Here is a 15,779-nt window from a genome sequence, read left to right as displayed (position 1 = left end):
CTGCAGGTACAGGGAAGCTTCAGCGTGTGCAAGGTACCATGAATTCTCTTCAGTACCAGGAGATATTGGATGGAAACGTGATGCAGTCCGTCACACACCTGAGGCTTGGGAGACGTTGGACCTTTCAACAGGACAATGATCCCAAGCATACCTCCAAGTCCACTAGAGCATGGTTGCAGAGGAAAGGCTGGAACATTTTGGAGTGGCCATCGCAGTCACCAGACTTAAATCCGATTGAGAACCTCTGGTGGGACTTAAAGAAAGCAGTTGCAGTGCGCAAGCCTAAGAATGTGACTGAACTGGAGGCCTTTGCCCATGAAGAATGGGCGAAGATACCCGTAGATCGCTGCAAGACACTTGTGTCAAGCTATGCTTCACGTTTAAAAGCTGTTATAACTGTAAAAGGATGCTGTACTAAGTACTAAGATTGAATGTCACTTGGGGGTTGAATAAAACTGATAATGCTGTGAGCACAGAAAAGACATTTGTGGTTATTTCATTATAACTGTTATGTTATATTTGTCTGACCTACAAGTGCCTCTTTAATGTAAATGTAAGCAAGATGACTGAATGATCAAAAGCAATGTCAAACTGGCCAAAACACTCAATTTCAGTGGGGGTTGAATAATTTTGGTCACAACTGTACATTTTGGCACACAGCTGCACTTTATTTGGTAGTTGTTTTCCATTTAAACTTTATTTATATATTATTTATTATTATTTATGTATTATTTAATATATATGATACTTCTATTTAGGTATAGTTGAAGCTTGAGAGCGCTGTTTTTTGTGGGGGTTTTTTCAGATATTTTTTCAAAATAATGAATAATGTTTTGAAAAAATATTTATTTATAAGACTTGCTAAAAATATAGAAAATTTTCAAAGATGCACAATGTTGTAAAACGTGTGGGTTATGCTAGCAGTGTGACCTGGGGGTAAGGTAGTTCTCTCTGACATGTGAACAGTGACACTAGGTCTGATCAGTAACATTCCTATGTTATAAATTGCATGCCTTGTACATTCCCACATGAAGGGAATGTACAAGGTACATGAAGTTGCTACCAAACAAGTTAAAAATGTAAGTCAGTCCTGGCGAATTAGAACAGCCCTGGAGTTTTTGCATCATATTACTGTTTGCAATCGCTGATCATTTGGCCTACTTTGTCATTTGCTGCCACCCCTCATCTATAAAGCCAGCTGTAAGTGAAGATTTCTGCATTTTTGGGTTTTGGTCTGATAAGGTATTCATCTCATATTCAGGAGCACACCCGATACTTGCACAAATGAAGATATACGTTATCATTGCGTTGGCTGTTCTTATCGAGTATGCAGGTAAGTTGCTGCAAATTACAATTAATAAGTCAATACTAAACAATTCCTACACTAGAACTGTATTTTTGAATATTACAGCTTGACTTTCTGTATCTGTACAGATAATTTAGTTTCAGTATATCCCTCACCCATACAGAATCATTTTAATATTTAATATAAACTTGTGTATTTCCAGCTTTGCTGAAACTGTGCAGAATGTATTGAATTTCACCCTATTAAAGCACCACTACAGCTATAGAATCTAGAACTAATTGGCACTCTTTTGTTCCCATGATCCAATTCAGTAGTTACAGCAGTGGGTCTCTTCTTTATGTAAATTGGGTGCAAGAGGTGGATGCAATGGGCACACTAGGCCTGAGCTATAGGTGGCAAAGTAAAGAGGGGCCTTTCCCTGTATAATTATCAAGCAGAATGTTTCCATTATCAGAGGAAAATGCAGTCCTCTACCTAAAGGTAATTTTACATGGATTTATACTATTACACATTGTCACAATATTCTAAGACAGGGATCAGTCATTTGCTAGAAAATATTCTGTGTAAAAGAGGTGATATTAGCAGAGGGATGTTGCTTTGGACACGTAAGGTTGTGTGCCTACAGACTGTAATGTAATGGTTATGTAGTGATGCAAATGACCAGCGATACTCTCACTCATTATTTGTATTGCCAACATTTCCTCAGTTCCTTTATGTTCGAATTCCAGCCGATGGGTTGTTTTACTAAAAGAGCACCTGGCAAAGTAAATGTTCCCTTATCATAGCGAATAAATGGAAACCGCATTCACCCCAACCATCCTACTCTGTGTAAGGAAAACCTGGTATTTTCCTTCCTTTACACATGATTGGGTATTCAGTTTGCTTTATTCACTGAGCTACATGAAGATCACTTCTCTAAGTAGACATTCTCTATAAATGGCCACAAAAGAACTATTTTTGGAATAAGGGGAGGGGGGGGGGGGTTAGTCCTCCAGTGGGCAAGCACTAGTCTGGATTTTTCAGGTATGTTAAGGTTTTCTTATTATTGTGTTAACTTTTACCTTTCAGAATAAGGCCAACACTGAAAACTTTCGGCATTTTTGAGCTCTATTACTTAACTCATGAAGAAATGCTTAAAGTGGAAGTTCAGTCAAAAGCTAACTATACTTAACCACCTCCCAGCCGCCATATAAGGTAATTACGGGTGCAAGGAGGTTCTATTGTTCTGGGAGGACGTCATATGACGTCGTCCCATTTTAAGCGCGCAGCGCGACGATCGGCAGTGTGCTGTGTCCCTCGGACACAGCGGATCACCGATCAACAGAAAGGGCCAAAGATGTCGGCTCGGTCATGTGATCAGCTGTGTCCAATCACAGCTGATCACATGTAAATAGGGAAATGCTGGTTATCGGCATTTCTCTCCTCATGAGCTGTCACGCTGACAGCTCGAGAGGAGAGGAGAGCCGGTAATCGGCATTCCTCAGAGGGGACATCTACACTGATCATCAGGTCACTGATGATCAGTGTAGCCCCAACAGTGCCACCTGTCACCATCAGTGCCAGCTGTCAGTGCTCATCAATGCCACCTGCCAGTGCCCATCAGTGCCACATCAATGACACATATCAGTGCCAGTCAGTGCCACCTGTCAATGCCAGTCAGTGCTACCTATCAGAGCTGCCAATCAGTGCAGCATATCAGTGACATATATGAGTGCTGCCTTTCAGTGCCCATCAGTGATGCCTGTCAATGCCCATCAGTGCCACCTACCAGTGCCTCCTCATCAGTGCCAGTCAGTGCCGCCTATCAGTGCCAGTCAGTACCACCTATCAGTGCCACCTAACAGTGCCAGTAAGTGCCACCCAACAGTGCCAGTCAGTACTTCCTATCAGTGCCAGTCAGTGCCACCTATCAGTGCAGCCTATCAGTGTCATATATGAGTGCTGCCTTTCAGTGCCCATCAGTGATGCCTGTCAATTCCCATCGGTGCCACCTACCAGTGCCTCCTCATCAGTGCCCATCAGTGCCACCTATCAGTGTCCATCAGTGCAGCCTATCAGTGCCCATCACTGCAGCCTCATTATCGCACATCAGTGAAGGAGAAAAATCATTCATTTACAAAATGTTATAACAAAACTAAGAAAAAATTTTTTTTTCAAAATTGTCAGTGGTTTTTGGTTTGTTTAGCAAAAAATAAAAAACCCAGAGGTGATTAAATACCACCTAAAGAAAGCTCTATCTGTCTCAAAAAAAATTATAAAAATGTCATATGAGTACAGTGTTGCATGACTGCGCAATTGTCATTGAAAGCTGAAAAGCTGAAACTTCGCCTGGGCAGGAAGGGGGTATAAGTGCCCTGTAGAGTAGTGGTTAAATCTACTCCCACCCCTATTGTAAGCCTATTCTATCGAAATGAAAGATGTGCATTTATTATTTATTACAGGTACTTATACAGCACTGTCAATTTACACAGCATTTTACATATCTATTATACATTCACATTGGTCCCTGCCCTCAGGGAGCTTACAGTCTAAGGTCCCTAACTCACATTCATATACATGCTAGGGGCAATTTTAGACAGGAGTCAATTAACCTACCAGCATGTCTTTAGCATGTGGGAGGAAACTGGAATACCCAGAGGAAACCCACGCAGGCACGAGGAGAACATGCAAGCTCCAGGCAGGTACTTACCTATTCTGAGGGCACTCCAGTCCAGTCACATGATCGGGTCCTAGCGCCAACTTCAGTGTAGAGGAGGGGCAGCTGACAACAAATGCCTCACAGTAAGCCTATAGGTGACATTAACGCCCAGGCTCTGCAGCTGTTGTGTGCGATCTTTCTTCTTCACTGAGGTCGGCACTGAGACTCGATCATGTGACGGGCCCGGAAAAACTTCAGCATAAGTAGTATACAGATCTATCCTTTACAGGGTACATAGAATAGGCTTAGATTGAGAGTGGGAGTAGATTTAAGTATAGCTAGTGTGTGACTGAGCTTCCACTTTAAGCTGGCCATACACTGATTTCAGCTGTTCCTGATGAAGCATCAAAATTCACTCAGTGGATGACCCTTTCAGCCACCTTCTGCCTGGCATCCCTCGATTGAAAAACTGAAGTAGAATTGACAGCGGAACAGCAACTGCATCCACCCAGATGCAGCTGCTGCCCAGATATTTTGATAGCTGGTGGAACTGGCTGTCAAAGTACTTTAGTGTGGATGGAGACATCTGTTAGATGTTTTTTGTTCAGCCTGCAGGTGGGCTTTAGAGTATGGAAGAAAGATCACATTCCAATTTTAACCACTTGCCTACAGGGCCCCTTCCTGCCCAGGCCAATTTCTAGCTCTCAGCACTGTACCCATATGAAATTTTTATAATTTTTTTGTGACAGATAGAGCTTTATTTTGGTGATATTTAATCACCTCTGGGTTTTTTATTTTTTCTTAAACAAATCAAAAATCGCTGAAAATTTAGAAAAAATAATGTTTTTTCTTAGTTTTTGTTGTAAAATTTTGTAAAAAAGTGATTTTTCTCCTTCACTGATGTGCGCTAATGAGGCTGCAGTGATTGGCACTGATAGGCTGCACTGATGGACACTGATAGGTGGCACTGATAGACACAGATGAGGAGGCACTGGTAGGTGGCACTGAAGGGCATTGACAGGCATCACTGATGGGCACTGAAAGGCAGCATTCATATATGGCACTGATATATTGCACTGATAGGCGGCACTGACTGGCACTGTTAGGTGGCACTGACTGGCACTGATAGGCGGCACTGACGGGCACTGATGCACACTAATAAGCGGCACTGACTGGCACTAATATGCAGCACTGACTGGCAATGATAGGTGACACTGATTGGCAGCACTGATAGGTGGCAGTGATTGGCATGGATAGCTGGCACTGGCTGGCACTGATGGGTGACACCAAAAGGCAGCTCAGATGGGCACTGATATGTGGCATTGATGTACACTGGTAGGCACTGATATGTGGCACTGGCACGTAGCACTGTTCAGCACTGGCAGCTGGCACTGATGGACACTGACAGGTGGCACTTCTGGGGCCACACTGATCATCAGGGCACACTGATCATGTCCCCTCCGCGGAATGCCGATTACCGGCTCTCCTCTCGAGCTGTCAGCGCGACAGCTCGTGAGGAGAGAGATGCCGATAACCGGCATTTCCCTGTTTACATGTGATCAGCTGTGATTGGACACAGCTGATCACATGACCGAGCCGACATCTTCGGCTCTTTCCGTAGATCTGTGATCCGCTGTGTCCGAGGGACACAGCGCACTGCCGATCGCCACGCTGCGCGCTCCCTGAGCCTCGCATGTGCAGTGAGAATAGGAGGACGTCATATGACGTATTCTCAGAATGAGAGAACTACCTTGCGCCTGTCATCGGACTATATGGCGGGTGGGAGGTGGTTAAATAAACTGCGATTGACTATAGTTTTGACATAAATACAAGATAACATGAAAAAAAACCAATGTCATTTGTTTCTTTATGTTATTTGCATATACAGCCACAAATATACAAAGTGTGTGTGTGTCAGTGTATATATGTACTTATATATGTACAGTTTATTGTATACATCACTTTACAATACAGCCTTTGACTCTTCCTTCTTTTTTTCCCTTTTCTAGGTGCTCAGTGCATAGATCTTGCAGACCGTAAGTGCACTACATGTTTTACAAAGACAGGAGAACTGCATGATAAGCCTTAACATTAAATGAATCAATATTACATACAGTATTACACAGATTTATAGATGATGAAATCTGACTGCTGTTCATAGCCAGACTGTGAAGAATCAGCATCATCACTTATTCATCAACTCAGTCACTTAAGGGTTAAAGTACAAATACTCAACACAAACACAATATTATTTCTGCTGAAAAAGCACACCTCCTCCACTCTGGAGATCACTAGATTGCTACACCTTCTCTCCAGATGTCTCAAATATACATATGAACGATTAGCGATCCCAAAGGTCTAAGGCCTGGCTCACACCTATGCTTTTTTGGTGCTTTTTGCAGGAACACACTACAGTCCATTTAACATGGTTTCCTATGAGGCATGTTCACATCTATGCGTTTTTCAGCTACTGCGTTTTTGGAAAGGGTCAGGTTCAATAGACTTCAATGGAGACACTGAAGAAAAGTATGTAGTGCATTTTTGATGTGTGTTATGTTCTTTAATCTGCCCGACAAAAAACTGGCAAAAAAAAAGCATTACAAATGCATGAAAAACGCATCAAAATGTGTGTGCAAAAATGCAAAACACACCCCAAAAAGCAAAACGGATCAAAAGCAAACTGCATAGGTGTGAACCAAGCCTAACACAAGCAAATCAAGCAGTGTCATAACCCAGAAAAGGAACAACCATAAATCAATGCTAAAGCCAAAGTCACCGGTCACACCACTGTGATTTAAAATCGCATGATTTGTGTGTAATTTCAGCATGGTTTCAGGTGCGATTTCTGAAGACTTTATTGATACTTTAGTGAAGATTTTCAACGATTTCTTGCAATTTGCAGTGTGATTTCCATTATATTCTATGTATGTGAAATCTCAACAAAACTGCAGAAAAAGTAATGTAAGAACTTTAGAAATCGAGCTGCAGCAAATCGCACATGTTAAGACATTCACATTCATAAGATGCAACTTCAGGTGTGATTTAAATTCGCAAATCACACCGGTGTGACCGGGCACTTAAGTTAGCCCTACACTGATCAAAATTTGGCCTGTTCAGCAGAACTGGCCAAGTATCGATCAGTGTGTGGCTGTCTCTACTCAACAAAATTCCAAGGGACATGTTGGAAAATGATTTATTGATCAGCAGCTACAGCCAATCAGCTGCAGATCTCTGTATTCTGACAGTGGTGGGTACTGCTGTCACAACACAATGTCCCAGCAGGGAGAATTGCTCAGTCCATCCATTTGTGTACATGTAGGAATATGTTTTGGTTTTTTTCATTCAGTCCATTAGCTGACTGAAAAAAAAAATAATAATGTATGGCCAGCTTGTAAAACATTTGACACAAGGTCTCCTTTGCATACAAATATGTACACATACAGTTGCAAGAAAAAGTATGTGAACCCCTTGGGATTACAAGGAGTTTTGCATGGATTGGGCATAAAATGTACTCTGAACGTCATCTAAGTCACAACAATAGAAGAACACAGTCTGCTGAACATAATACTACACAAACATTAGATGTTTCCATGGTTTAATTGCACATAACATGTAAACATTCACAGTGCAGGGAGGAAAAAGTATGTGAACCTTTGGACTTAATAACTGGTTGACCCTCCTTTGGCAGCAATAACCTCAACCAAACGTTTCCTGTAGTTGCAGATCAGACCTGCACAATGATCTGGAGTAATTTTGGACCACTCCTCTTCACAAAACTGTTTCAGTGTAGCAATATTCTTGGGATGTCTGGTGTGAATCACTCTCTTAAGGTCATGGCACAGCATTTCAATCGGGTTGAGGTCAGGACTCTGACTGGGCCACTCCAGAAGGCGTATTCTGTGCTGTTGCAGCCATTGTTTTGTTGAATTACTTGTATGCTTTGGGTCATTGTCCTGTTGCATCACCCATCCTCTGCGGAGCTTCAGTTGGCGGACAGATGGTCGTACGTTTTCCTGCAAAATGTCTTGATAAACTCTGGAATAAACTCTGGAATTCATTTTCCCATCAATGACAACAACCCGTCCAGGCCCTGAGGCAACAAAGCAGCCCCAAACCATGATGCTCCCTCCGCCATGTTTTACAGTGGGGATGAGGTTTTGATGTTGGTGTGCTGTGCCTTTTTTTCTCCACACATAGTGTTGTGTGTTCTTCCCAAACAACTCAATCTTGGTTTCATCTGTCCACAGTATATTTTGCCAGTAGTGTTGTGGAACATCCAGGTGCTTTTTTGCAAACTTCAAATGTGCTGCAATATTCTTTTTGGACAGCAATGGCTTCCTCCGTGGTGTCCTCCCATGTTCTCCATTCTTGTTTAATGTTTTCCTTATTGTAGATGTGTCAACAAAAATGTTAGCATGTGCCAGAGATTTCTGTAGGTCTTTAGCTGACACTCTGGGATTCTTCTTTATCTCATGCAGCATTCTACGCTGTGCTCTTGCAGTCATTTTTACAGGATGACCACGGAGAGTAGCAACAGTGTTAAACTTTCTTCATTTGTAGACAGTCTGTCTTACCGTGGACACATGAACATCAAGGCTTTTGGAGATACTTTTGTAACCCTTTCCAGCTTCATGCAGGTCAACAATTCTTGATCGTAGGTCTTCTGAGAGCTCTTTTCTGCGAGGCATGGTTCACATCAGACAGTGCTTCTTGAACCAGTAAACCCAAAACAGGTGTGTGTTTTTTAAGGGCAGGACAGCTGTCAGCAACACATCCAATATCATCACACTGATTGGAGTCAAGGTTGGCTCACTCCTGGCTCCAATTAGCTCTGGGAGACGTCATTAAGCTAGGGCCTCACATACTTTTTCCTCCCTGCACTGTGAATGTTTACATGTTATGTGCAATTAAACCATGGCAACATCTAATGTTTGTGTAGTATTATGTTCAGCAGACTGTGTTCTTCTATTGTTGTGACTTAGATGACGTTCAGAGCACATTTTATGCCCAATTCATGCAAAACTCCACGTAATCCCAAGGGGTTCACATACTTTTTCTTGCAACTGTAAATCTATTTTGCTTCTTTTCGCCCAAAGGGATACAGTGTATAATTTCTTTAACATATGCACCAATCCTGCATGTCACAAGTGCACTGTCTATAAGAGTACATTCAGACAGCTGAAGAGCAGTGGTCAGGGTCAGCCTCCAACATGAATCAGTAGATTTTCCAGTGGTTGTAAACACTGCCTGCACACACTGGATGCGAAAGGCTGCAGCTGTCAGATTTTGACTGTACAAATCAATGGCTGGTGTCTCTGCTGTTCACATGTTACCTCTCATCCGAAGGGGCGGGAAGGGGTTAAAGCACAAATAGTATTATGATCAGTGGCCACGGGCTTAAAGTGATGCTGTCAGAACACGATCCCGGGTAAAGAATTAGATGCCTTTAATAAAATTGGCTCTGCCTTTCTGACAGCCCAATTTTTAAAGAAAGAATTAAAACTTCTATCAGTTAATTTTAGGGGATAGGTTATGTATTACGTTGAGGTTGAGGGTCAGGTTAAGTGTGAATCCAAGTGTTAGGGATATGTGAAAGGGGATATCAGTGAAATGAAAGTATGTACATCCAAAATGTAAAAAAAAAAAAAAGTTGTCTATGTAAAATAGACAGTGTTATAAATTTAACCCCTTGACGCCGACTGCACTCAAATATGCGGCCTCTTGGCTGCTGGGCCTTGACACCGAACAGCCGCATACCATTTGCGTACCATTTGAAAACACATATATGCTGAGATTGCGCACCCCCAGCACATGTGTTGGTGTCTCATGGAAAGGTCCCGATCTCCATTTGCGATCAGGACCTTTTCCTATCACGTGTCCACGTGACAACGAATCACGGTGGTCACATGACCCTAGAATCCCACCCCGTCTCCTGGCATCTGAAACCCCTTAAAGGGCCGGGACGCGTTGGCGTGAAGAGGTTAAAGAGGTTCTTCAGTCTGAAAAAAAATGAAAAGTTAGCAGCTACAAATTGTGTAGCTACTGTCATTTCATAAAAGGACACTTACCTGTCCAGGGATCCAGCATTCTTTGATGGTCTTTGGGTCCTCAGTGCCGGCTTGTTTACTGTGGGAGGCCAGCTGTCACTCCTTGCGGCTTCACAGCCAGTTCCCCACTGTGCGTGTGCAAATCCTCCTGTGCTTTGTGAATGGTCCCGCAGTCTCCTGGGACCTGTGATGGACCAGGAGGTTGCTGGTGGTGGAGGGATGTGCACTTCTGTTGGGATTGCCTAGGCAATTCCAGAAGAAGTGGGAGCGGTTACCTGACAAAACTTGGCACCGCTCCCAAAAAAACCCAAAAACTCTGAAAGAGATAGGAGGACATAAAGTGGAACTTCCCTTTTTAGGTCATATTCTGCTTTAAGGTTCATTCTCAGCTCTCTGATCTCCACACTAAAGTGTATGCACAAAGGTTTGGGTTCCTAACAGAGATCGAATATATATATAGTGTGTGTGGTTACTTTTTTGACACCCAGACCAAGTCTGGCAGCATTGGTGTGCGTCAGTTACCTGGACAATAACTCTAGGACTCAGCAGGTCTGACAGCCAGGAACACACACAATTGCACATTCCTAGTTCTCAGTTGGGAGCGTTCTCATGGTAAAGGGACATTTTACATTAGGACTTATAAAGTCATTGCAATCACCAAAGGAATTAATACGATTGTTGAACAAAAGATTTTTCTACTGTTTGCAAAACTTTATGGGCAGTTTTATAAATACTGTTGCCGGTTGTAGTGATATTGCAGATGTTTTTGTGCCTTGTGATCTGATCTGTAAATTGTCTAATTACAAAAGCTCCTGGTTTCTAACATCTTTCTGTTCTCTTCTCAGCCCAGTACCAGAATATGACTTATTGTGACTCTGCCCCATGTTTTGGGAACTGTTATCTTGATAATGGATGTTCATGTTATGATAGTATGCTCTGTGTTCCAAATATAAATACATTATGCCCTGATCCCACCCTCTGCTGTCCAGAGGGCCTATACTACAGCACTAATCTATCCTGTTGCACACGTAAGTATTTTCATATCAGTTTAAAGTGTACTTTCTGAGTCTGATCATTGTAGGATGTCATTTTAAACAGATTTTTTCTGCTGTGTCTTCTCAGCTACTCCTATCTGTGTGTTAGGATGTGCCACAGATGAAGAATGCAACCCATCAGGAGAGTGTCAATGTAATAACACCGTATACCATAATCTGAGTAAGACTTTGTTCATTTTCTTTCCTTTGCAATATCATTCCAGTCATTTCCCCATAAAGAGAATGGGGAGGGGAGCTGTCACACAGGGGTCTAAGGACTGGCTCAGAGCCCCTCACGTAGCCCCTTTATATATGGGGTTAAGCCCCTTCTGGAAGGTTCCAAACAGTCAGCTGGCCCTAGGTTAAAGGTCATGTGACCTTCGAGAATGTTCTGATAATGGCGCGGTTATGCAATGCTCTACCCAAACAAATATTACATCCTTTTTCACATAAATAGAGCTTTCTTTCGGTGTTATTTGATCACCTGTGCGCTTTATATTTTTTGCGCTATAAACAAAAAAAGACTGACAATTTTGAAGAAAAATTATATTTTTTACTTTTTGTGTGAAAGTTATAGCGTCTACAAACTATGGTATAGATAATGGAACTTACACCATTTTTTTGTTATACAGCGCTGCACTAGTTTAACTGACAATTGCACAGTCATGCAATACAGTACATAAATGAAATTAATGTCCTTTTTTTCACAGAAATAGAGCTTTCTTTTGGTGGTATTTGATCACCTGTGCACTTTTTATTTTTGGCACTATAAGCACAAAAAGTTTTTTGAAAAAAACAATATATTCTCATTTCAGTCATAAAAATTATCCAAAAAAACTAAAATTTCTTCATAAATTTAGGCCAAAATGTATTCTGCTACATACTTTTGGTTAACAAAATCTCACTAAGTGTATATTGATTGCTTTGTGTTAACGTTATAGCGCCTACAAACTATGGTATAGATAATGGAATTTACACAGCTTTTACTTTCTGACTGCTCATCACGTTTCTTGAGGTGCTAAATTATCAGGATAGTACAAACACCCCCAAATGACCCCTTTTTTCGGAAAGTAGACACCCTAAGCTATCTGTTGAGAGGCATACTGAGTCCATAACATTTTTTTTTTTTTTACACAAAGTTGTCATTTAAATTATTTATTTCTCGCACAAGCCATGGGTATGTGTGGAATTACACCCCAAAATACATTCTGCTACTTCTACCAAGTATGTGGATACCACATGTGTGAGACGTTTTGGGAGCCTAGCCACATACAGGAGCCTGTAATCCAATGACTACTTTGAAACCCTGAAGGTGCTTAACTTCCTCATTTCACTTCCTCACTACCTATCACAGTTTCGGAGGCCCTGAAATGTCAGGATAGCACCAACCCCCCCCCCCCCCCTTCCCCAAATGATCTACTTTTGGAAAGTAGACACCCCAAGGAATTTAAAAAGAGGCATGGTGATTATTTTGCAGATCTATTTTTTTCTCACAAGGTTTTGAAATATAAAAAAAGAAAAGAAAAAATATATTTTTGTTCTTATTCTTCATTTTCCAAAACTTGTGGCAACAAACGAGATCTGCAAAATACTCACCATGCTTCTTATCAAATTCCTTGGTGTGTCTACTTTCCAAAAAGGGGTCATTTGGGGGGGTTTGGTGTTATACTGGCATTTCAGGGCCTCCAAAACTGTGATAGGTAGTTAGGTAGTGTAATGAGGAAATAAAGCCCTTTAAAAGCCTGAAGGATTGGATTTTGGGGTCCTGTACTTGGCTAGACTGCCAAAAAGTCTCTCACAAGTGGTACCCGCATACTCGAGAGAAGTAGCAGAATGTGTTTTGTGGAGTAATTCCACATATACCCATGGCATGTGTGAGCAATAAATCATTTAAGTGACAATTATGTGTAAAAAAAATAAATTTTTTTGTCATTTTCCAAAAACTTGTGGTAAAAAAAAAATTCTTCTATTGATTCAACATGCCTCTCAGCAAATAGTTTTGGGTGTTTACTTTCCAAAAAGGGGTCGCTTTGGTGGGTGGGGGCATTGTGTGCCCAGCATTAAAAGTTTCTGCCACACATCATTCACTCTTCTAACCACCTGCCGATCAAGCCTTTGCTGACACTTTTTGGCCACATAAAAAATAATCAGCATTTGTTGCTAGGAAATTAATTTAAACCCCCAAACATTATATATTTTTTTAAAGCAGACACCCTAGTGAATAAAATGGTTTCAAAAGCAAATTTTAAAAAAATACACTTTTTTTACTTTTAATACACAAAAACACAATATATTGGCCAATTATTTGGTAAAATATAAAAGATTATGGTATTCCGAGTAAATAGATACCAAACATGACATGATTTAAAACTGCGCATGCCTTGTGCAATGGCGACACACTGAATACGTTTTTAATATCCATAGACAACGTTTTCAAAGCCTTTACAAGCTACAATTTTAGATTTACAGAGGAGGTCTAGAGTTAGAATTACTGCCCTTGATCTGACGTTCACAGCGATACCTCACATGCATGGTGCAACTGCTGTTCACATACCAGCACAGAGTCAACGATCGCGCACACAGTTTCTGTTATTTTGATTTTTTTAATTATATTTGCACTGTACCTTTCATTTTTTTTTAACACTTTTAATGCTATCACAGGGAATGCAAATATCCCATATAACTTCAATGGGCATTGTCATATATTCTTTTTTGAGAAATCTGGGGTCTATCAGAGTCTAGATCTCTCCTCTGCCCTTACATTATCTAATCAAACCAAGATCGGCGTGATCAGATGCTTTCCCAATTTTCAAATGGCGCTGTTTATATCCTGAGAAACTGAAGTGATGAAATGCTCGTAGCTTCCAATTTCTTAGACTATAGAGATGATTGGCACCATTCTGGTCTCCAATCAGCTCTATTGTCAGATGGCAGAAACACCGGCTGCATTCTCAGGTTCCCCCGATGGCACCAGACTGCCTGAAAAGGCAGTGGAAAGCAGCAGGGGAGGGGATCATCATTTTCCGCTGCTTGTAAAAGCAATCCTGCAGCTTGTTAGACACTAGGATTGCTTTTACATGAAAGTCGATCGGCGGCTGAAAAAAAAAAAAATACGAGGGTGATGCCTGCAGCTGTAGGAATCATCCTGGTATAACAATTCAAAGTCCAGTGATGTACCAGTACATCGCTAATCCTTGTTGGTTATATATGCTGTGCTCTTTGGTTTTTTTTGTATGCAGCCTGTGGACTGAATGAAAAACAGAGAAGAAATTTCTGCCAGAAAAAGTGTGTGGTATGCCCACCATTAGCATATACCGCCCTGCATCCACCCACTTCTAATGGTGGGCACACATTAGGACACACGGTGCCACATGCGCCAGTTCCAATATTGTATAAATGTCTAAATAGTGGCACACTTTAATAAAAATTGTCCACATATAAGTGGTACCCCATATGGAAAAAAGATGACACCAAGTCCCAAACTATCTTGCCACTACTACCCATGTAGTCTGGGTGTCCTGAGGGCTCCACGTGACTATCTTTTCCCTAGTAAATCTGAAACTTATAAGTATAGCCTGTTGCCCTCTCACAGGTCTTCTACATCTTGACCCCATATCTGGTACGCTTGCTGGGGAGAAATTGTTTGAATGCAAGGTGGCCAGAAAAATTAATGAGGGACTCATCAATGCAGATTTTTTGCTGGGGACATCTGCAAATTTTTGGTTAAGGTAATTTGCGAGGGGTTGAATTTCAAATTCAGGGTCACCCCGAGCACGACAGAGTGTATTGTCGTTGAAATGCATAAAACACTTTATACTCTTATATCTATGCCTGGCCATGGCAGTAGAGAACACAGGCATATGATGAATTGGGTCTGTGGACCAATACAACCACAATTATTTTTTTTAGTAATGGCCATGTTGAGGGTTAGGTCCAAAAAAAATGTAAATTTGGAAACCGTAATGAGTTTCCATGCGAATAGTCTGGCAAGGTTTGAATTTGGGTTGGCAGCAATAAATTGTTGTGCATATAAATTGCTTTGATCCACAATCAATGCATACAGATCTTCTGTGAAAAACAGCTCCAAAAAATCAAGGGGAGTAGTTAAATTTGCTCTTTCCGCCTGAATTCCAGGTTGGGCAGTGAATGGGGGAAGTACGGGTGCTGCAGAATTTGTGGGCTGCCAATCGGAATTTGCAAGCACATCTGGAAGGATACTAGGGGCTCTACAGGCCTGTGTGCGAATTCTTGGTGGTTGCTGGACAATACTTGTTCTCACCACCGCACCAGCTTGTACTGCACTTATGGGACTCGCCACGTCACCAAGTCATACTGCAGTGCTGGTATTATTATTATTATTTTATAGGATTTATATAGCGCCAACAGTTTGCTCAGTGCTTTACAATATAACGGGAGACAATACAGCAACAATACAGTTCAATACAAGAGGGTTAGGAGGGCCTGATCCTGGGAGCTTACAATCTAACAGGTATGTGAAAGACCAGGATGTACTAGGCCACTAGTGCTCACCAGTTCACCAAAAGGTAGCAAGGCACTAGTACTGGCACTCTGCTGCATTTGAGAGTCATCAAACTTTACCAACAAGTGCTAACAGAGATCAGGCCTGATTCTGCTAACACTGCGGTTTTGTGTGCAATGTATCAAGTGACGGTGACCTTCTTACATTGCACTTGCTGGGGGAGAAGGTGGGGTAAGCGTAATAAGACAAATAAATTCTTTAAAAATCGTACAAT

The 15,779-nt window shown here is 41.6% G+C and overlaps 1 protein-coding gene across 1 annotated transcript in view; it reads left to right on the top strand.

Moving 5' to 3' along the window:
• The first annotated feature begins 1,194 nt into the window (after nucleotides 1-1,194).
• LOC149439324 (uromodulin-like) overlaps nucleotides 1,195-15,779 on the top strand; it is a 59,189-nt gene continuing 44,604 nt past the window's right edge. Inside the window, exons 1-4 of the mRNA XM_089659210.1 lie at nucleotides 1,195-1,333; nucleotides 5,954-5,980; nucleotides 10,837-11,019; nucleotides 11,114-11,206. Of these exons, the coding sequence (XP_089515336.1) occupies nucleotides 1,285-1,333; nucleotides 5,954-5,980; nucleotides 10,837-11,019; nucleotides 11,114-11,206 (352 nt within the window). The 5' untranslated portion in view covers nucleotides 1,195-1,284. The remainder of the gene's footprint in view (nucleotides 1,334-5,953; nucleotides 5,981-10,836; nucleotides 11,020-11,113; nucleotides 11,207-15,779) is intronic.

This window comes from Staurois parvus, unplaced genomic scaffold (genome assembly GCF_062004578.1).
Source record: "Staurois parvus isolate SC_StPar_1 unplaced genomic scaffold, SC_StPar_1.0 ptg001134l, whole genome shotgun sequence".
Lineage (NCBI taxonomy): Eukaryota > Metazoa > Chordata > Amphibia > Anura > Ranidae > Staurois > Staurois parvus.
Note: the sequence above shows the minus strand (reverse complement) of the source record. Positions and strands in the feature narration are given on the sequence as shown.